This window comes from Loxodonta africana, chromosome 10 (genome assembly GCF_030014295.1).
Source record: "Loxodonta africana isolate mLoxAfr1 chromosome 10, mLoxAfr1.hap2, whole genome shotgun sequence".
In the NCBI taxonomy this organism is placed as follows: Eukaryota; Metazoa; Chordata; class Mammalia; order Proboscidea; family Elephantidae; genus Loxodonta; species Loxodonta africana.
In genome coordinates, this window is record NC_087351.1 from 118874724 (window position 1) to 118896375 (window position 21652).

Below are 21652 nucleotides of genomic sequence, written 5' to 3' on the forward strand. Positions count from 1 at the left end.
GACAACAATATCAATTGTTTGCATTACCAGGTAATAAGACCTGCTTTATGTAGGGCACCAGTCATTGCAAGGAATTCCCAAACTGGAAAACACAGCACAAAGATGTCTTCAACTTCGATTTTCACGAGGTTTGATTTCACGATCTTGGGACTTGTCCACTTTGGGCACAGCCTTCTGCTCCTGGCCCGTGGAATGTTTGAATGTGTGGTGAGGTGTGACGTCGGTTGCCATCGTTTAGGCCCCTGACTCATGGCGACCCGTTGCACAAGGGAACAAAACGTTGCCTGGTCTTGCACCGTCCCCACGATCCATTGAAGATGCACGGTTGTGGTCCACAGGGTTTTTTTCATTGGCTGGTTTTCAGAAGTAGATCACCAGGCCGTTCTTCCTGGTCCATCTTAGCCTGGAAGCTCTGCTGAAGCCTGTTCAGCACCCCAGCCACACACAGGCCTTCACTGACAGACGGGTGGTGGCTTTGCTCAAGGTGCATTGGCCAGGAATCAAACACAGATCTCCTACATGAAGGGTGAGGATTCTACCCCTGAACCACCACTGTCCTGGCCCCGGGGGAGACACCGTGATTTCTAGGGGCCAGTGTGCACTCCCCTCTCTGGCTGCACCCCTGGGTTAGTGTTCTCTCTGATTATAGCTCCCCGTCAGGTCAGCAGGAAGCTGTGGTCAGACGCGAGCTCAGTGTCCAAGGGACAGACGGTGCTTTATGGTGGTTTTTCCAGCCTGGGTCCACCCAGTAATGCAATCTTTATGACCTGGCCTGGGAGGGGACAGCCCTAACTGCACGCTGGCTTGTCACAGGGCACCTCCAGCCCCAGCCTCAGGGATGACACTGGAGGTGGCATTACCCCTGAGCATGTGGACCTCTTGGTCCTCAAAGGCCCCTGGTTGTTACAGGGAAACACAGGCCTGGGGAGTATCGGCTTCACTTGTAGACAGCGTGCATTTTATCACGTCCGCTCCTCAGATTAGGGTGGGGTGCCTGGCCACCACCCTCGGAGGTGCGTCCAGTCTCCTAACTGTAGGCACCACCCATGGCCAGCCTCTGCCCCTTGACCTCTTTCTGGAACCCACATGCCCGCTGCCCCTTTGACGTCCAGCCTGGACGTCCAGCTGGCAGGTGAAACTCAGCATGTCCCAGATGCTGGCATCTCCTTGGGTGGCTTCGGCCGCCTGTCCAGGGATCCCTCGGGCAGTGTGTGCCACCTCCCAGGGCCCGTCCACAAAAGCCAGTGTTGCAGCATTGGCCGGTGGCCAGAGCAGAGCCCATGAGGGAGCTGCTGCTTTCTTAGTAGGAGGTCAGAGTGGCAGAGGGAGGGGTCGGTCCCTGGCAGTGTGATCCTGGGCCCCTCAGGCACCTTCCTGATCACCCCACTTAGAGACGGCGAGACATCTCAGTTCTCAGTTCTGCACTCGAGCACCTGGGCTGTGATGTGCCGGTGAGGAAGAGGTCGTGGAGAAATCAGGGCCACGGGGGCTGTTCTCGGGGAGGCCTGTGAGCACCCTGTCTTTGCAGGAGGTGCTCTCACCGGGGAGCGTTTGCTCTACAGAGCGCATCCCCACTGCCTGGGTCCCCCAGCACAGCCCCCATCCCGTGATCTGTTCATGGGTTATACACCAGAGCTGTGAGGCTCCGTGGGAGGTCCCCTAGCACTCAGCCTCTGTTGTGGGGTTCTGGTCACCTCCCACTTCCTGCCGCTCAGGGTCTGGCCATCCTGTGGCCACTGCTCCCCAGCCCATGACGTGTGGTGACTGGATCCCTTGGTGTAGTGGCTCGAGACACCCACAGCCAGCCAGGGCGAGCTGTGTCCAGGTCTTCACCTTCCCATGGCCAAGCCCCAGCACCCTGGATGCCCAGGTGAGGGCATGCCCCCTAGGCACTCCCTGCCGATAGGCACACACAGTGGACCCTGACCACCAAGAAAGAGCCACTGGGATGGGCAGAGTGCCCAGGAGAAGGGAAGGGAGCGGACCGCAGGAGCAAAGGCGTGAAGGGCGAGGCTGATGCGGCTGCTCCTCACTGCCACACACCCCACCCCGGACAAAGTATAGTAGCAGGGCCCCGTGGCAGCTCTGTGGCTCAGCTCTGGGACCCTCATGAGAAATGGGGGTGATACGAGCACACAAATGGACTCCTGAGACCACCAGTCGTCCCCTCACTCCCATTCCTGGGTTTTTCCAGCATTTTTCAAAAGCATTATGAGATAGACATGTTCCGGATTCCTGGTGGAAGCCTTATTGTCCCTGAGTTAGTTTTTATTCTGATGAAATGATTTTTGCGTGTCCATTTTTGAAGGGATTATCCCCATTATGAGACCAAGTGCATTGTAGGAGGAATTCCTGTGAGGAAATGCTGCTGCCTTTTGAATCTTTAGGGTGAAAGGAGTCACTCACTTTGCATATTTATGGGGGTCCAGTTTCAGGGTGGTTCTAAAATAAGCGCTCCAGTGCACTGCATGTGTCCTGCCAGTCTTTTTGAGAAGTTAATTCGCAGAGTTTAAAATGACCTGGAAAAAAAAAGAGGTTGGAATTGCTTTAAGGATTTCAGGTTAGGCAACAAATTAATTAATTTGACAAATGGCTATCAAGCATTAATTATGTACCAAGTCTTCTATTAATCCTGTGGGATACAATAGCAGGTCCTTAATATAGAAAGAGCTCCTACAAATCAACAAAACACAACCTAACAGAAAAATGGCCAAAGGCAAAGAGCAAATAATTCACAGAAGAAATAAAAACAGCCCCTAAAGCAAAAGATATGAATAGACACTTCACTAAAGAAGACATTCAGATAGCTAACAGATACATGAGGAAATGTTCACGATCACTAGCCATTAGAGAAATGCAGATCAAAACTACAATGAGATTTCATCTCACTTCAACAAGGCTGGCATTAATCCAAAAAACACAAAATAGTAAATGTTGGAGAGGCTGTGGAGAGATCGGAACACTTCTACATTGCTGGTGGGAATGTCAAATGGTACAACCACTTTGGAAATTGATTTGGTGCTTCCTTAAAAAGTTAGAAATAGAACTACCATACGATCCAGCAATCCCACTCCTTGGAATATATCCTAGAGAAATAAGAGCCTTTACAGGAACAGATATATGCACACCCATGTTTACTGCAGCACTGTTTACAACAGCAAAAAGATGGAAGCAACCAAGGTGCCCATCGACGGATGAATGGATAAATAAATTATGGTATATTCACACAATGGAATACTATGCATTGATAAAGAACAGTGAGGAATCTGTGAAACATTTCATAACATGGAGGAACCTGGAAAGCATTATGCTGAGTGAAATCAGTCAGTTCCAAAAGGACAAATATTGTTCAAGACCACTATTATAAGAACTTGAGAAACAGTTTAAACTGAGGAGTAAACATTCTTTTGTGGTTACAAGACGGGGGAGGGAGGGAGGATGGGAAAGCGGTATCCACTAATTAGTAGATAAAAACAACTTTAGGTGACGTGAAAGACAGCACACGATACAGGGGAGATCAGCACAATCGGACTAAACCAAAAGCAAAGAAGTTTCCTGAATAACCTGAATGCTTCAAAGGCCAGCGTAGCAGGGGCAGGGGTCTGGGGACCGGTTTCAGGGGACATCTAAGTCAATTGGCATAATAAAATCTATTAAGAAAACATTCTGCATCCCACTTTGAAGAGTGGCATCTGGGGTCTTAAACTCTAGCAAGCAGCCATCTAAGATGCATCGGTTGGTCTCAACCCACCTGGATCAAAGGAGAATGAAGAACACCAAGGACACAAGGTGATTACGAGCCCAAGAGACAAAAAGGACCACATAAACCATAGACTACATCATCCTGAGACCAGAAGAACTAGATGGTGCCCGGCTACAACTGATGACTGCCCTGACAGGGAACACAACAGAGAACCACTGACCAAATTCTCGTAAGACCAGACTTAATGGTCTGACTGACACTGGAAGGACCCTGGTGGTCATGGCCCCCAGACCTGTTGCCCCAGGACAGGAACCATTCCCGAAGCCAACTCTTCAGACATGGATTGGACTGGACAATGGGTTGGAGAGGGATGCTGGTGAGGAATGAGCTTCTTGGATCAGGTGGACACTTGAGACTATGTTGGCATCTCCTGCCTGGAGGGAGATGAGAGGGTGGAGGGGGTTAGAAGCTGGCGAAATGGACACGAAAAGAGAGAGTGGAGGGAGAGAGCAGGCTGTCTCATTAGGGGGAGAGTAATTGGGAGTGTGTAGCAAGGTATATATGGGTTTTTGTGTGGGAGACTGACTTGATTTGTAAACTTTCACTTAAAGCACAATAAAAATTATAAGAAAAAAACCCTAAAAATTAAAAAATACTCAGCTCCACTTATAATCAAAGAAATGCAAATATGAACACCTAAAAGATTATTTTTGCTGATCCGATTGGCAAAGATAGAGCTTTAGTTGTTAGTGCCAGCAAAAGTCAGGAAGTGGGCACTCTTACTCTGACGATGGGAGCATAAATTGGGACAATTTTGAAACACGCTTCCAAAAATCTTAAATGTGCTTAATTCTTGACCCAGTAAAAACCTTCTGCGGAATCTTTCCTGGTGAAATAATGACCTGAGATGCAGCCCTCGTTAGCTGGGTCCCCACTTGTGTGTACAGTGTAAAAGGACAAGGACATTTGCAGGTGGCTCGGATCCCCGGGGCACTGAGTGCCCGGGAGGGTATTGGAGGGGGGGCATTCAGGTGCTCCCTCTCTGCTTCCTTCCCTGACCACACTTGGGGCGTCACTGACGATGGCGCCCTTTGCACAGGCTCCATCCAGATCAACCAAGAGTGTTCTAAAATCCACCCTCAGATAGGATGGCACACACAAAGCCATGAGATGCCTGTGGTTCACTCTGTGCTAGGAGGCAGGCCCGGGTACTTCTCTGTCCTGGGGCCTAGAGGACCTAGACTCTGCCAGGTGCCAGGGTCCAGGCCCCACCCATGCCACCTGATGCCGCTCTAGGTCAGACCAAAACCCTCCAAGGAGCAATGGGCCTCAGGGGCAGCTGCCTGGAGCTCTCTGGAGTCGCACCCACACCAAGCAGAGCTGAGGACCTTCCTGCCAAGTGCTCCCACCCTCCATGGGCCTCCCTGGGTCAAGCTACCAGCCGTTTAGCACCACGGCCATCTTTTCTTCGAGCGTATATCTAAAAACTGGAAATAACAGGAAGCTAAGACTTTTTTTTGAGACTTTTACTTGTAATGACAGGAAGTTCACTGGCTGAGGAAGCGTTCTTAAACAATACCCTGAAAACACATTAAAAGGTGAGACGCGGAGGTCAGAAAGAAAGGAGAGAAGAAAGACATGGAGGTCAGAAAGAAAGGAGAGAAGAAAGACATGGAGGTCAGAAAGAAAGGAGAGAAGACAGCTCTGATACCACGTTCACCTTTGGAACTGGGTATCCCTCGATGGGCTCGTGGTGTGGAGGGGCAGAGGGGACCCTGAGCTCTGCGGTACCCTTCCATTCTGAGCAGGGAGTTCTGGGTGATGAACACAATTGGCCGCTAAATGAAAGGTTGGAGGTTTGAGTCTACCCAGAGGCACCTCGGAAGAAAGGCCTGGATAGCAACATCCAAAAAGTCAGCCTTGACTGGACGGCATGTGAGCAGGGTGAGCAGCGCTGGCAGCGGATCTGCAGCCGGGTCCGTGTGGACCTGGGTGTGGACTCTGCCATGGGGAGTACGGCCACTCATGCACCACTCAGCCTGGACCGCGTGGCGGTGCCATCTCTCCGATGCACTGGATCCGTGCTCTGCGAAATGGAGGCCTCTTGGGTCACCCAGATGTGGAGGCCCAACAGCTTGGGGTGGTGGGGAGGGAGCAGCTGGGGCCAAAGGGGGCATCAGCCAACTGGTCACCACATGGGAGCAGCTCTGGGTGGGGGGCACTCCAGCTCACCCTTGCCCCATTGCTTGCCCAGCTGCCGAGCTCCTCCCTGCCAGCCCCACCGCTCTCTCCTTCCTAGGACTGCAGATGGGACTTTGAAACCAAGTAACAGGCACGTGGCTGTGCAGACAAAAGTGGTGGCCACCACACACCGGGCATACACAGCAGATTAGCGGGTCCCTGGGCCACACCCCTGGGCCGCCAGGTCAGGGCTCACAGTGAGTCTCCGAGCCAGGGAGACACTCGCCTTCCACCCGGAGGCCGCCTTCCCGACGTCCTGGCCACCCAGCCGCCCCACTGTCTTTGCAGCCACTTATGCAAAAGCCAGGGGAAGTGGCTCCGACTGACAGCGCTGGGTTCCTCAGCACAGCCAGAAGCCACTGGGATGGCCCCGGGGGAACCATTGTGGGACAGGACCGGTGCCCAGGGGGAAAGCCCCGCCTACCCTTGGGACACCCACAGCATGGGGCCACCTTGAAGCAGAGCCTCAGGCTGGGCCCCACAGGAGCCAGGCAAAAGGGCCTGGCCCTTGGTTGGCTCTTGGTCGCTCCTCATGGTGGTGGCTGCCCTCGGACCATCCCAGCCCCACTGCTCCCCAGGCCCTGCACTTGCTCCAGCCATGCCCTGGGGTCCTTGTCTGGCCTCCGCTGCCTGGTGGACCCAGCTCAGGCCTCAAGTAGCAGCTCCTTGGAGGGCAACCTCCCGGATCTGGGCCCATTGCCGTCATCACCTGACCTCCTCCACCTCCTTCCTCCCACCGCTTCGTCTGTGCCCAGAGGGTACATGGAGCGGAGCTCCCCCAGACCTCAGGGGCTGGGATGCAAGCCGAGCAGGAGGGCTCCTGGAGGGTGCAGGGCTGCCTGCCTGTGGAGTGGGGGCACTGGCCATAGCGTCGGCCCATGGGGAACAGCAGTAGGCTGCCCCCTCTTAGCATCCTGCCCCCACCAGCTCTAGGGAGCCGTGGCTGGATTTTCTCAATTTCTTCCACAGAAAGGGGCTGGGCCATCTCCAGACACAGCCTTCTCCTGGGTGGGGGGAGCAGGGGTCTGTGAAGTGGTGGTCCTCAGTCAGGATGCAGCAGGAGCGGCTCACCACGTGGGCTGGCCTCCCTGATCATGGGGGAGCCTTCTGGCCGTGCACCAGAACCTGGTCACTCCTCTTTACTGGCCCCTCGGGGTCCACAAACAGAGGTAAAGGACACCCACTGGGCAGCCCTGGGCCTAGGGGCCTTGCTGCCATCCCCATCACTGCCCCCTCCCCCACAGCTGGGATGGGGCAGTCCCTAATGTCAGGGTGAGGCTCCTCAGGGTGGGCAGGGGTCAGTCCTGACTACCCCAGGCTCCAGCCACACCACCCCTGTGGTCCTGGATGCCACCCTGGTCATCACCCCAAAGGTTACAGCAGTTGCCTAGTCTCCTGCCCAGCCCTGCGCTCTCACTGCCTGTCTTGTCCATCAGGGTCTTCAGACCACACACCTGAGTCCAGCCCTTCCTCCCCAAGGACCCTGGATCCCTCGTCTCCACCACCTTTCCTTGAGGTGTCACAGCACTGCCCTTAGCACACACTCCCGGCCACTGTTCAGTACATTTCAACATAATGTTAACTACATCTGTCCCTTCTCCAGACGACAAAGGCAGGCCACGTTCACGGAGGAGCTCTCACACGGCACAGCAGTGACCCCCGCTCCCCCCAGTGATCCGTAGGGGAACAGCTTGCCGTTTGTCTTTCCAGACTTTAAAAATACACATTTCAAGGTTTTAAAATGTCCCTGGGTGCTGCAAGCGAGAAGCCCTGGTGGCGCAGCAGTTAAAGCGGTCAGCTGCCAACTGGCTGCTAACCAAAAGGCCGGTGGTTTGAACCCACCACTCACTCCTCAGAGAAAGACGCGGCATTCTGCTTCTGTGACGATTCACAGCCTTAACAAATATTGTATAAGTACACTACTGTAAGAACTCAAGAAATAGTTTAAACACAGAAGAAAATATTCTTTGATGGTTACAAGAGTGGGGGAGGAGGGAGGGAGAGGGATTTTCACTAATTAGATAGTAGACAAGAACTATTTTAGGTGAAGGGGAAGAAAACACACAATACAGGGGAGGTCAGCACAACTGGACTAAACCAAAAGCAGCGAAGTTTCCTGAAGAAACTGAATGCTTCGAAGGCCAGTATAGCAGGGGCGGGGGTTTGGGGACCATGGTTTCGGGGGACATCCAGGTCAATTGGCATAATAAAATCTATTAAGAAAACATTCTGCATCCCACTTTGGAGAGTAGCATCTGGAGTATTAAACACTAGCAAGCTGCCATGTAAGGTGAATCAATTGGTCTCAACCTACCTGGAGCAAAGAAGGATGAAAAACACCAAAGACACAAGGTAATTTTGAGCCCAAGAGACCGAAAGGGCCACATAAACCAGAGACTACACCAGCCTGAGACCAGAAGAACTAGATGGTGCCTGGCTACAACCTGGGGGAGCAGGAGAGCAGTGGGATGCAGACCTCAATTTCTCATGAAAAGACCAGTCTTAATGGTCTGACTGAGACTAGAAGGACCCCAGAGGTCATGGTCCCCAGACCTTCTGTTAGCCCAAGACAGGAACCATTCCCAAAGCCAACTCCTCAGACAGGGATTGGACTGGACTGTAAGATAGAAAATGATACTGGTGAGGAGTGAGCTTCTTGGATCAAGTAGGCACGTGAGACTATGTGGGAGACTCCTGTCTGGAGGGGAGATGAGAAGGCAGAGGGGGTCAGAAGCTGGCTGAATGGACACAGGAAAATAGGGTAGAGAGAAGGAGTGTGTTGTTTCCTTAGGCGGAGAGCAACCAGGAGTATATAGCAAGGTGTATCTAAATTTTTGTAAGAGAGACTGACTTGATTTGTAAACTTTCACTTAAAGCACAATAAAAATTAAAAAAAAAAAAAAGAGATTTACAGCCTTAGAGACCCTGCAGGCAGCTCTAATCTGTCCTATAGGGTTGCCATAAGTTGGTATCAACTCGACAGCAACGGGTTTTGTTTTGTTTTTGATGTGGGTGGTGCAAGCAGGTTGCACTCAACTGTGCACCTAAAGGTTGGCAGTTCAGTCCAAATTCCAGTGGCATTTTCTAATGAGACAGAGAAACAAATCACCACCTTCACATGGAAAGGGAAGAGGCCCCGGAGAAGTGAAGCATTACTGAAAAAGAAGAGCAAGGTGGGAGGCCTTAGTTTACCTGATTTTAGAACCTATTATACCATCACAGTAGTCAAAACAGCCTGGTACTGGTACAACAACAGATACACAGACCAATGGAACAGAATTGAGAATCCAGACATAAATCCATCCACATATGAGCAGCTGATATTTGACAAAGGCCCAAAGTCAGTTAAATGGGGAAAAGACAGTCTCTTTAACAAATGGTGCCGGCATAACTGGATATCCGTCTGCAAAAAAATGAAACAAGACCCATACCTCACACCATGCACAAAAACTCACTCAAAATGGATCAAAGGCCTAAGTATAAAATCTAAAACAATAAAGATCATGGAAGAAAAAATAGGGACAATGTCAGGAGCCGTAATACATGGCGTAAACAGTATACAAAACATTACTAACAATGCACAAACACCAGAAGAGAAACTAGATAACTGGGAGATCCAAAAAATCAAATACTTATGTTCAACCAAAGACTTCACCAAAAAAGTAAAAAGACAACCCACAGACTGGGAAAAAAAATTTGACTACGACAAATCCAATCAGCACCTAATCTCTAAAATCTACGTGATACTGCAAAACCTCAACAACAAATGGACAAATAACCTAATTAAAATATGGCCAAAGGACTCCACAGACACATTCAAACTCCCTGAGGGACCAAATTGCTGGGCTGAGGGCTGTGGGGACCATGGACTCAGGGAACATCTAACTCAATTGGCATAACATAGTTTACAAAGAAAATATTCTACATTCTACTTTAGTGAGTAGCGTCTGGGGTCTTAAAAGCCTGTGAGCAGCCATCTAGGATAATCCACTGGTCTCACCCCTATGGGAGTAAGAAAGGATGAAGAAAACTAAAGATAGAAGGGAAAGATTAGACCAAAGGACTAAAGGACCACATCTACCACAGCCTCCACCAGACTGAGTTCAGTATAACTAGATGGTGCCGGGTTACCACCACCACTGATGGCTCTGACAGGGATCACAATAGACAGTCCCGGACAGAGCTGGAGAAAAATGTAGAACAAAATTCTAACTCAAAAAGAAAGACCAGACTTGGTGGCCTGACAGAGGCTAGAGAAACCCTGAGAGTATGGCCTCCAGACACCCTTCGTAATGAAGTCACTCCTGAGGTTCGCCCTTCAGCCGGAGATTAGACAGGCCCATAAAACAAAACGAGACTAAATGGCACACCAGCCCAGGGGCAAGGACTAGAAGGCAGGAGGGGACAGGAAAGCTGGTTATAGGGAACCCAAGGTGGAGAAAGGAGAGTGTTGACATATTGCGGGGTTGTTAACCAATGTCATAAAACACTATGTGTACTGTTTAATGAAAAACTAGTTTGTTCTGTAAACTCTCACCTAAAGTACAATAAAAAAAATTAAAAGGGGGGTGCAAAAGCCCCTGACCTTTAAAAAAAAAAGGAAAGAGACCTTACGGGGCAATGAGTTTACGTTAATGGGGGAAGAACAACTCAGAAAAGGAGGATGAGAATAGTTGCACAACCTGGAGAATGTGACCAACGTTACTGAATTGTCCATGTAGAAACAGTTGCATCGGTGTATGTTTTGTTGTGTACGTTCTCAACAACAACAAGAAATTACCAAAAAAAAAATGGGCAAAGGATATGAACAGACACTTCACCAAAGAAGGCATTCAGGCAGCTATACAGATACATGAAGAAATGCTTACGATCATTAGCCGTTAGAGAAATACAAATCAAAACTACAAAGAGATTCCATCTCACTCCAACAAGGCTGGCATTAATCAAAAAAACACAAAACAATAAATGTTGGAGAGGCTGTGGAGAGATTGGAACATTTATACACTGCTGGTGACTGCACTGGGTTTTTCGGGTGGGAATATCAAATGGTACAACCGCTTTGGAAATTGATTTGGCACTTCCTTAAAAAGCTAGAAAAAGAACTACCATACCATCCAGCAATCCCATCCCTTGGAATATATCCTAGAGAAGTAAGAGCCATCACACGAACAGATACATGCACACCCATGTTCACTGCAGCACTGTTTACAATAGCAAAAAGATGGAAGCAACCAAGGTACCCATCAATGGATGAATGGATAAATAAATTATGGTATATTCACACAGTGGAATACTACGCATCGATAAAGAGCAGTGAGGAATCTGTGAAACATTTCATAACATGGAGGAATCTGGAAGGCATTATGCTGAGTGAAATTAGTCAGTTGCAAAAGGACAAATATTGTACGAGACTGCTATTATAAGAACTTAAGAAAAGGTTTAAACACAGAAGAAAACATTCTTTGATGGTTACGAGGGTGGGGAGGGAGGGAGAGAGGTATTCACTAATTAGACAGTAACAAAAACCCAAACCAAACCCACTGCTTTCAAGTCGATTCCAACTCATAGCGACCCTATTAGATAGTAGACAAGAATTATTTTAGGTGAAAGGAAGGTCGACACATAATACAGGGGGAGGTCAGCACAACTGGACTAAACCAAAAGCAAAGAAGTTTCCTGAATACAACTAAACACTTTGAGGGAGAGAGCAGCAGGGGCAGCGGTCTGGGGACCATGGTTTCAGGGGACATCTAGGTCAATTGGCATAACAAAGTTTATTAAGAAAACGTTCTGCATCCCACTTCGGTGAGTGGCGAGTGCTGTCTTAAAAGCTAGCAAATGGCCTTTTAAGATGCATCAATTGGTCTCAACCCACCTGGAGCAAAGGAGAATGAAGAATACCAAAGACACAAGGAAAATATGAGCCCAAGAGACAAAAGGGCCACATAAACCAGAGACTCCAACAGCCTGAGACCAGAAGAACTAGATGGTGCCCAGCTACCACCAGTGACCGCCCTGACAGGCAACACAACAGAGAGTCCCTGACGGAGCAGGAGAAAAGTGGGGTGCAGAACTCAAACACTAGTGAAAAGACTAGACTTAATGGACTGACTGAGACTGGAGGGACCCCAGAAGTCATGGCCCCCGAACTCTCTGTTAGCCCAAAACTAAAACCATTCCCGAAGCCAACTCTTCAAATATTAGACTGGACTATAAGACATAAAATGATACTGGTGAGGAGTGTGCTTCTCACCTCAAGCAGACACATGAGACTATGCAGGCAGCTCCTGTCTGGAGGCGAAATGAGAAGGCAGAGGGGGGACAGGAGCTGGTTGAATGGAAACGGGGAACACAGGGTGGAGGTGAGTGTGCTGTCACATTGTAGGGGACCAACTAGGGTCACATGACAATGTGTGTATAAGTTTTTGTATGAGAAACTGACTTGAACTGTAAACTTTCACTTAAAGCACAATTAAAAAAAAATAAAGGTTGGCAGTTCAAATTCAGCTAGAAGTGCCATGGAGGAAAGGCCTGGCAATCTACTTCCAGAAACTGAGCCATTGAAAACCCTATGGAGCTCGGTTCTACTCTAACACACGTGGGGTAGCTGTGAGTCAGGTCAACTTGACGACAATGGGTCATTTTAATATTTTATTTTATTTAAGTACAGAGTGAAAATGGACCCGGGTGCCTACCACACACGCTGTCCTTATCCTGCCTTTTCTCATGCGGCCTCTTTAGGGCGCACTTTCCCATCTCGTTGCATATCGGAGGAGTTTCCTGTAATTCCTTTAGCCATGTCTGCACAGCTGGGCACCTCAGGTTGTTTCCAACCTCTCACTCCCTGCCTTAGCCATCTAGTGCTGCTATAACAGAAATACCACAACTGGATGGCTTTAACAAAGAGAAATTTATCCTCTCACAGTCTAGTAGGCCAGAAGTCCAAACTCAGGGCATTGGCTCCAAGGGAAGGCTTTCTCTCTGTGGGTTCTGGAGGAAGGTCCTTGTCGTCAATCTTCCCCTGGACTAGGAGCTTCTCCACGCAGGAACCCCAGGTCCAAAGGCCTCACTATGCTCCCAGCACTACTTTCTTGGTGGTATGAAGTCCCTAACTCTCTGCTCACTTCCTTTTGCCTTTATCTCTTGTAAGATAAAAGGTGGTGCAGGCCACACCTCAGGGAAACTCCCCTTACATTGGATGGGGGATGTGACTTTAGTAAGGGTGTTACAATCCCACCCTAATTCTCTTTAACATAATCTAATCTTGCCTCATTAACCACAGGTAGAGATTAGGATTTACAACGTACAGGAAAATTACAATCACAAAATGGAGGACAACCACACAATCCTGGGAATCACAGCCTAACGAGCTGACACATGTTTTGGGGGGACACGATTCAATCCATGACACTCCCCTACCCCAGGTGCAGGCCTGGCCTGGCATCTGCCTGCATGAGGAGGGGGTTTCAGGGTTGCTGGCACGACAAGGAAGCTTCTAGTTCTGCAAACCCACGTGCTTTCCAGAAAGGAGGACCTGGGGATCTCTGTTGTACGGCCCCCTTCCAACAGCAGTGAAAACTTCTAAAGAGCAACGTTTTATTTTCCCTGATTCAATAGATTTTTTAATGCATCTTTTAATAAAAAGCTCATTTGCATTTCTTTGATTACTAGTGAGGCCGAACTTTCCCTCAGATGCTCCTTGGCTGCTCTCAGTTCTAATCGCACCCCACCCCTGCCCTCTCGCTTCACCCTGAAGACCCCCGTGCTAGGAAGAGAGACACCAAAGGTCCCCAGTGATCACCCACCTAGAGGGTCCAGCCTGGTTTCACGTGCCCAGCGGTCTACTGAGTGTCTGCACTGTGCTGGCCGCAGCGATGGACACCCGCCCGAGGACAACATGCATGACCGAGCTGGCCCTGCCATCCACCTGCACCTCCTCCTGTCCCCACATGTCTCCTTGGCTGTTCATTCCCTATCCACCCTATGCCCAGAATCCACCACAGCACGGCTCCCACAGATGTCCCTGAGTGCCTCAGAAGCTGGCCTTCTGGGACCCCAGCCCCCTGGATGGTCACCAGGGGCAAGGGGCTTCCATAGGATAGCCTCAGGTAAAGGCCTGAGGGTCTGATGGAAGCCATTTGTCCTCTCTCCTAAACCCATATTGGTGGGCCCGTGCCCCTGGGCTCTCTCTCCTGAGGGATCCCAGGGTAGGAGCCCTTGACCAAGCCCCACCACCCCTACAGTTAGGCCAACAAACCACGGAGGCTTCCAGGCACCCACCTGTCCTCGGGGCCAGCCCTGGGTCTTCCTCTGCCCGCTCTGACCGCTCATGCCTGCCTCCCTCTCTGCAGCCCCACTGAGGGTTTCAGGAAGCGAGCTGTCTGTCAAACCCCCCTAAGCGCAGAGCAAAGTGAGACTCTGGCAAACTGGTGTCATTTCGCTGGTAGTGACAAAACCGCCTCACCACATTCCTGGAGGCGGGGGCAGGAAGCACCCCAGATGCACTTCTCTGTGTGCTGACAATACCCAACCTGCTCTCACTCGGGGTCCCCCCAGCTCGGGATGAGGTGGACAGCTGGCCATGCCCTCCCCAGACAGACTGGAAGGACACCCGGGGTGGGGGTGGGGGGGTGGGGAACTGCACCAGTGACTTGGCCTCCCCAGCCCTGCTGCAGCTCCAAGCCAGGCATCTCAGCCCCCGGCCAACATGGCCCCCGGCCAACACGGCCCCTGGCCAACGCACAGAGGCCTTGTCCCCTGGGACGCTCACATGGAATGGCTGGAGCTGCAGGACAGGCCTGGCCACTTCACCTGGGCCCTCCAGCCCCTGTCACCCCCTGTGTCCAGAGTCCAGCTGGAGGAAGGCCAGCACACTCTTTCCCTTGCTCTGGCTCCAGGCCCCTTTTCCCTGGACATGCGTCCTTACTAGCCTCTGAGGGAGGGGCCTTGCTGTGGAGACCGGGGGACCCTGGGACGAAGCCTCCCTCACCTGCCGCAGGGCTCAGGCCATATCATCTCCCCCATGCCCCAGGCTAAGAACCCCTTGGCGCCAACACAGGCCACCCCTCGTTTTATCCTGACCTTGCTACGGGCAGGAGTCTCTGGGCCATACAAACCTTGAACACACTCGATTTGCTAACATCAGGGCTGGAGGTGCAAGGTACCTGGAGGTGCCTCAGAAGAAAAGGCCGGGCGATCTACGTCTGAAAAATCAGTCACCACGAACCCTGTGGAGCACACGTCTGTCCTGACACACACGGGGTCACCAGGAGTTGGAATCAAGTTCGTGGCAACTGGTTTTATCGATTTTCCCAATGGTGCGTTCTGGTTTCAGGGCGAGGCACAGGGCGCTGATCAGACCACTTCCTGTGCTGCCCCCACAAGGCTCAGTTGGGCTTTCGGAGCCCGTAGGGGCTGGGCAGGGACAGGAGAAGGAGTCGGGGCCGCGGATGTTTCCAGTGACATGGAGCCAGGCCTGTACTAGGGATGCACGGCGTGAACTAAGACTGCCTCCCCCCACCCCACTGTACCCTCAGACACGTTGTCGCCTGCATCCCAGGCTGAAGACCCACATCTTCTCCCTCTTGGCCCCACCCTTCAGTGATTTCAAAGGGCTTCACATGGGTGGGCCCCAAGGACCTAGAAAGCCAGGCCTACTGGGCCTGGGGAGGAGCATGGTGGGTCTGAGGCCAGCTCATCTCAGCCTTCTGGAAGAACCTGCGCCAGGGGCTTCTATCCCTGAGGGAGTCCACCACGGGCCACTTCCCAGGAGGGTCACCGGCCTCCCAAATGGGGGTTGAAAATGGAGCCTGCACTTTCTGGGAGCCCCAGCAGCCAGCCAGGCCCGGCGGGACAGCCCAGCCCCCACCTGTGGGGTCTGCTCCTGGCCTCACCCTGCTGGTGGCTGGGAGAGGCCACGTGTGTGGCAGCCTCCTCAGTATCCCAGCTGGTGGGTCCAAGGGTGGTGTGCAGCTCTCCTCCACGCCCTCTGGCCACTCTTGGGGTTCCAGTGGTGGTAGCTAATTCCATGAGGTCAGTAGGAACCCTCCGCTTGGGCTCTTCAATGGGGACATGGGGAAGGAAGGTGGTGCCCACTTGTGGAGGGAGCAGAAGGGTGTGAAGCTGGGGGATGTTGGCAGCTGTGCCCACCCCTAGGTGGAGAAGCCAGGCTGGAGGTGGTGGTGGGGGGAAGCCCAGGAGTCAGAGGTCTGAAAGCTGGGGGGTGTGGACACTTTTGGATCAGCTGGGCACACGGGCACAGGCTGCGGGGGGCATGGCCCAGACTTGCCCTCCCGCTGGCTGCCCTGCTGAGAGCTCCCCGTGGTCTGGCTAAGGGCTCTGAGGTTCATGGAGTGGATGGGGGCCCTCCTCATGGCCCTGGGTCTGAGCAGCAGGACTCATCTGCAGGCCACACCCTGTTGGACCTCTGATAGCCTCCCCAGGCCTCGCCTCCTTCCTTTCTGCCCTCAGCTCCCCCTGGAGTCTGTGCTGGCCCCCCAGAGCTAGAGGCCAGGCCCCTCGTGTCCCAGGACAGTGGCACAGCTGGGGCAGCCCCAGGTATACCCCAAAGGCTGCAGGGCCCCAGGCTGCCTCAGAGAAGCCTGTGCTAGAGACAGGCCCTGCGCTGACCAGGGGAAGGAGTCACACCCCAGAGCTGCGCAGCTTCCTGGGCTGCTGCCCTGCTCAGCAATAGAAAAAGCAGGATTCAAAGCACAGAGAGAGATGCCAAAGCTTCCAGAGACGGCACCAGTGCCACAATGATCTGTCAGCCCAGAGCAGCTTTTGGGGCTTCCTTGCCTCACACCCACTGTCAACTGGGCCTAGACAGACCTGCAGGCTGGAGAGTAGGCAGAGCCATCCTGCTCTGTCCAGCAAGGAAGCCAAAACCTTGAAGGACAGCTTTTCTGGGAGGGTCTAATCACATCTCTCATACAAACATAAAATGAACTCATGTCAAAGGTTTTCATTTAGCTCATTAATGAGCAGGCCAACAAGCTGTTATAACCTGTTTGGAAGAGAATCCAAAGTACAAAAGTATGCTGTCAATCAGGAATGCTGACCTGAACTGACACACAGATACAAAAACGCCTTTCTTCCAGGGAGGGGAATCGATTGCATTCCCCACCCCCTCAGTGGGCAAGAATCACACGCTGTGCTCTGGGCTACCTGCCGCCTACAGGGTCACAGAAGACACAAAGACGAGGTGTGTACACCAGAGGAGCCAGGCTTCACTGAGGACACCCAGCAGCGGGTTTGGTCTGTCTCAAAGTCTTTTTCAGTTTTTCCCATCAGAAACTGACAGTTGTAACAGGCCTGACTTAGACCTGGTCCAGTCAGTCCGGGCAGACAACCAGGCGTGGGGGATGAAGCCTGTTGTGAGGCAGAAGAGGGTGAGTTCGAGAAACGTCCAGGGGCAGAGCTGGCTGGAGCTGGTGACCCCGGGGGTGGGGAAAGGGAAGAATTCTGTGGAGGATCTTGTCATTTGTACCCTTCATCATAAATCTGTAAGTACAGTGCTTTCCCGAATTCTGTGAGTCATCCCAGTGAATTATCGAATCTGAGAGGGCAGGGGAAACCCCCCAGTCTGCAGCCAGCAGGTCAGAAGTGAGGGTGTCGTGGGAACTTCCAGCCTGTGGCTGGCGTCTGAGGTCTGGGGCAGACCCAGCAGTCTGGAGGACAGTGCTCTTTACCTTGTGACATTTGACCTACTTCCAGGTGGTCAGAGCAGAGGGGGACATGCTGTCTGTGCAGCTGGCAGAGCAGAAGTGGGACAGAGGGGGCAGAATCAGAGAGTCGGGGTCCTCCCTGGAAGATGGGGGCCCAGGAAGGTGGGGCTGCTGCACCGTGTCCCCTAAGCCAGGCAGAGCCTCCCTAAAAGGTGGTCTTTGGAAGGACTACTGGCCTTGTTGGGGAGTAAGCCCCGAGGTATGGGAGGTGCCAGGTGGGGGGACAAGAGGTGACTTGGGCTGGTAGGGATGGGTGGACAGAAGATGACTCAACAGGACTTAAAACACTGGAGACAGACACTTCATGATCAGATAGGAATGGTGCCTGGGCAGGACAGTACCAGGAATGGGCTTACCTGGGACCAGGTGTCCTGGGCACCTTTCCTGGTCGCCTGCCCACCGGGTCACCCAGCAACCACTGGCATCTGTGCCTGCACCTCCACCTGGTTGTTTTTGTGCGTGTGGCATATACAACGTCTACATCTAACTGAAGTATTTCATTGTTTATGGTCCCTTTTTTCATTTGAGCAGCTGGCGTTCTAGGAGCACAATCGTGCCACCCTCAGGTAATGACAGGTGTACCCCCCCCCACTTCCTCTCATCCAGCTGGGGTGGCTGGTGTCTCAAGAGCCCCTGACAGTGCTTCAGGGAATGGCTGTAATGGCCCCATTAGCACGACGCTGCCTTTATGGCCGAGTCTGATGTATGTTTGATCATGTGAAGGAAAAGTTCACCTAAACCTAACTTATTCAGAACTCCTAACAAGAATTGATGTGAAATACCCGTGGGGATGATTGTGCGGTTTGTCTCCTTGGGTTTGCTATGGTGAATCATGCTCATGGATTTCCGGGCGTCCAGGAGTGGGCCCTGCTTCGTCAGGTCTGCTCTGTGCTGCTGGGCCCTGTTGGTGAAGATGACAGCTGTAGAATAAGGAATCCCAGGCTTCCCTGACTGTTCACTCTTGGTGGAATCCAGAGACGGGGGAGTGGAAGGCAGGGTGTGTGGAAGGGCCGAGCCTCCAGAGGGAGAAGGGGCTGAGGCGGAGCAGGGCTTTTGAGAAGCATCAAACCAAGAGCCTGATGGCTCTGGAACTCCTCTCTGTGGGCCAGAGTAGCCCCTAATGTGAATCATGGGAATAGTGGTTTCAGCAAAGCTGTAGTGCGTTGTGTTACTGTTACAGCCGAGGATAGACTTCCTGTAACTCAGAAAGACAGGTAACCAAGCTTAACCTCAGGGTTCCTCCCTTTCGGGGCTGGTGTGGCAGAAACCAGCCATCGGAAACTCCAGGCCAACCTCATGGCCAGAGATGGCAACTTGAGTTCCAGTCTTCACATCTGTGTTCCAGGTGTCAGGAAGGCAGAAAAGAGAGGGCAGCGCAGCTCCTCCCATTGAGGAGACTTCCCAGAAGCTCCACCAGGACTTCTGCTCCATCCTCTTGGCCGACTGGGCTGCAGGGTAGGCAGGAAACAGTCTGGACAGCTGCATGGCTGGTGCTGGTGCTGCTCCTGGCAAGTGCTGTCTCAGGCACACGCATCAACTGGTAAGAGGGTGAGGGAGCACCTGGCCAAGCCCAGGGACGGCACTGCTCGAATGAGGGGAGATCTGGGAAGAGGAGGGTCGGGCCAGAGGCCAGAAAGGCTACAGACAAGGGATGTGGGAGAGAGACGCAGAAACAGGTATCCAGGGCAGAGAAGGAAAAATGGACACGAAGTGGAGCAGCCCAATGGGGAGGTTGGATCTGGTTCGCCGTGAGGGCTGCTGTCTTCCTACGGAAACCCCAGGAAACCCGTCGCCGGCAAGTCTCTGGAAACAGAACCAGGGTGCAGAACCCCAACCATCTACCCCACAGGCTGATGGTATCCTGACATTAGCAGGAGCTTTGCCACCGGTATTTAAAATACCAGCAGGGCCACCCATGGTGGACAGGTTTCTGCAGAGTCTCCAGACTAAGATAGACTGGGAAGAAAGGCCTGGAGATCTACTTCTGAAAAGTAGCCAGTGAAAACACGATGGGTCACAACAGAACATTTCTGACTCCTTTGCTTTGGACACATCATGAGGAGGGATCAATTGTTATAAGAGAACACCGTGTTTGGTGAAGTAGCGGGCCATCGATGGTGAGGGAGACCCTCAGTGAGAAGGACTGGCAACCCTCTCAACGATGGACTTGAACATGCTAATTGTGAGGGTGATGCAGGACCAGGCAACGTTCCATTCTCTTGTATGTAAGGCTGCCATAAGTCAGAGTGCAGCTTCCTTCCTCCCTCCCTCCCTTCCTTCCTCTCTCACTTCCTATCTAGCTTCAAACAACACTTTATACCCCAAGACTCTGAGCCTTTTGCTTCAAAATTCTCCCCTAAACTATCTCATCGTGGTCTGCATCCAGTCCTAATCACCGCTTAAAGCGGATGTCAAAGCCCCAGGTGCACCCGGCCTCACCCCTTCCCTCAGCCCTCTGCCAAGCTCTGTTCGGGGTGAATCCCCCTCTCTGCAGCAAGAGAGAACCCAGGGTTGTCTTCTCAGCAGGTTATCTGCGTGATATTTCAGGGAGAGAGCAGAGACTCCTGGAGGGGGTTCCAGGTCCCTGTGGTTACGGGCAGCCCAAGTCCTGCTGGTCTGACAGGACCTTGCCTCTGGAGGTTTGGAGCTTATTTATTTTGACATCTCCAACCCCCATGCCTGTCCCTGGGCCTTACACTCTGTTATGGATTGAATTATGTCCCCCAAAATATGTGCTGTAAATCCTAACCCCTATACCTGTGGCTATAATTCCATTTGGGAATGGGTTTTCTTTGTTACATTAATGAGATGGTGTTAGTGTAGAGTTTGTCTTAAGTCAATCTCTTTTGAGATATGAGAGACTAAACAAACAATTGAGCAAGCAGAGATGGGGGAAGAGAGATGCCAAGCCACATGAAGATCACCCAGGAGCAGAAGCTCAAAGAGACAAGGACCTTCCTCCAGAGCCAACAGAGACAGAAAACTTTCCCCTAAAGCCAGCACCCTGAATACAGGCTTTTAGCCTCCTAAGCTGTGAGAAAATAAATTTCTGTTTGTTAAAGCCACCCATTTGTGGTACTTCTGTTATAGTAGCACTAGCATGTGAAAGCTGGACCATGAATAAAGAAGACCGAAGAATTGCCTCCTTTGAATTGTGGTGTTGGAGAAGAATATTGAATATACCACGGACTGCCAAAACAATGAACAAATCTATCCTGGGAGAAGAACAACCAAAATGGTCCTTAGAAGCAAGGATGGCAAGACTATGTCTCACATACTTTGGACATGTTGTCAGGAGGGATCTGTCCCTGGAGTAGGACATCATGCTTGGTAAAGTACAGGGTCAGTGAGAAAGAAGACCCCCTATCATGGATTGAATTATATTCCCCCAAAAATGCGTGTATCAATTTGGTTAGGCTATGATTCCCAGTACTCTGTGGTTGTCCTCCGTTTTGTGATTGTAATTTTATGTTGAAAGGATTAGGGTGGGATTGTAACACCACCCTCACTCAGGTCACCTCCCTGATCCAAGGAAAAGGGAGTTTCCCTGGGGTGTGGCCTGCACTACCTTTTATCTCTCAAGAGATGAAAGGAAAGGGAAGCATGCAGAGAGTTAGGGACCTCATACCACCAAGAAAGAACCACCAGGAGCAGAGCACGTCTTTTAGGCCTGGGGTCCCTGGGTAAAGAAGCTCCTTGTCCAGGGGAACATTGATGAGAAGGCCAACAGAGAGAGAAAGCCTTCCTCTGGAGCTGATGTCCTGAATTTGGACTTGTAACCTAATAGACTGTGAGAAAATAAATTTCTCCTTGTTAAAACCATCCATTTGTGGTATTTCTGTTATGGCAGCACTAGATGACTAAGATACCCCCACTGGGGTGGACTGACACAGGGGCTACAACAATGGGCTTAAGCATAACAATGATTGTGAGGATGGCGGAGGACCAGGCAGTGTTTCGTTCTGTTGTACATGGAGTCGCT

The 21652-nt window shown here is 51.7% G+C and overlaps 1 protein-coding gene across 1 annotated transcript in view; it reads right to left on the minus strand.

The window, feature by feature from the left end:
* The window catches only part of GPR132 (G protein-coupled receptor 132), a 22344-nt gene extending 7960 nt beyond the window's left edge, over positions 1-14384 (minus strand). Inside the window, exons 1-2 of the mRNA XM_023546612.2 lie at positions 14225-14384; positions 2407-2519 (exon numbers count right to left, since the gene is read on the minus strand). Of these exons, the coding sequence (XP_023402380.2) occupies positions 2407-2413 (7 nt within the window). The 5' untranslated portion in view covers positions 2414-2519; positions 14225-14384. The remainder of the gene's footprint in view (positions 1-2406; positions 2520-14224) is intronic.
* Positions 14385-21652: the final 7268 nt, after the last annotated feature.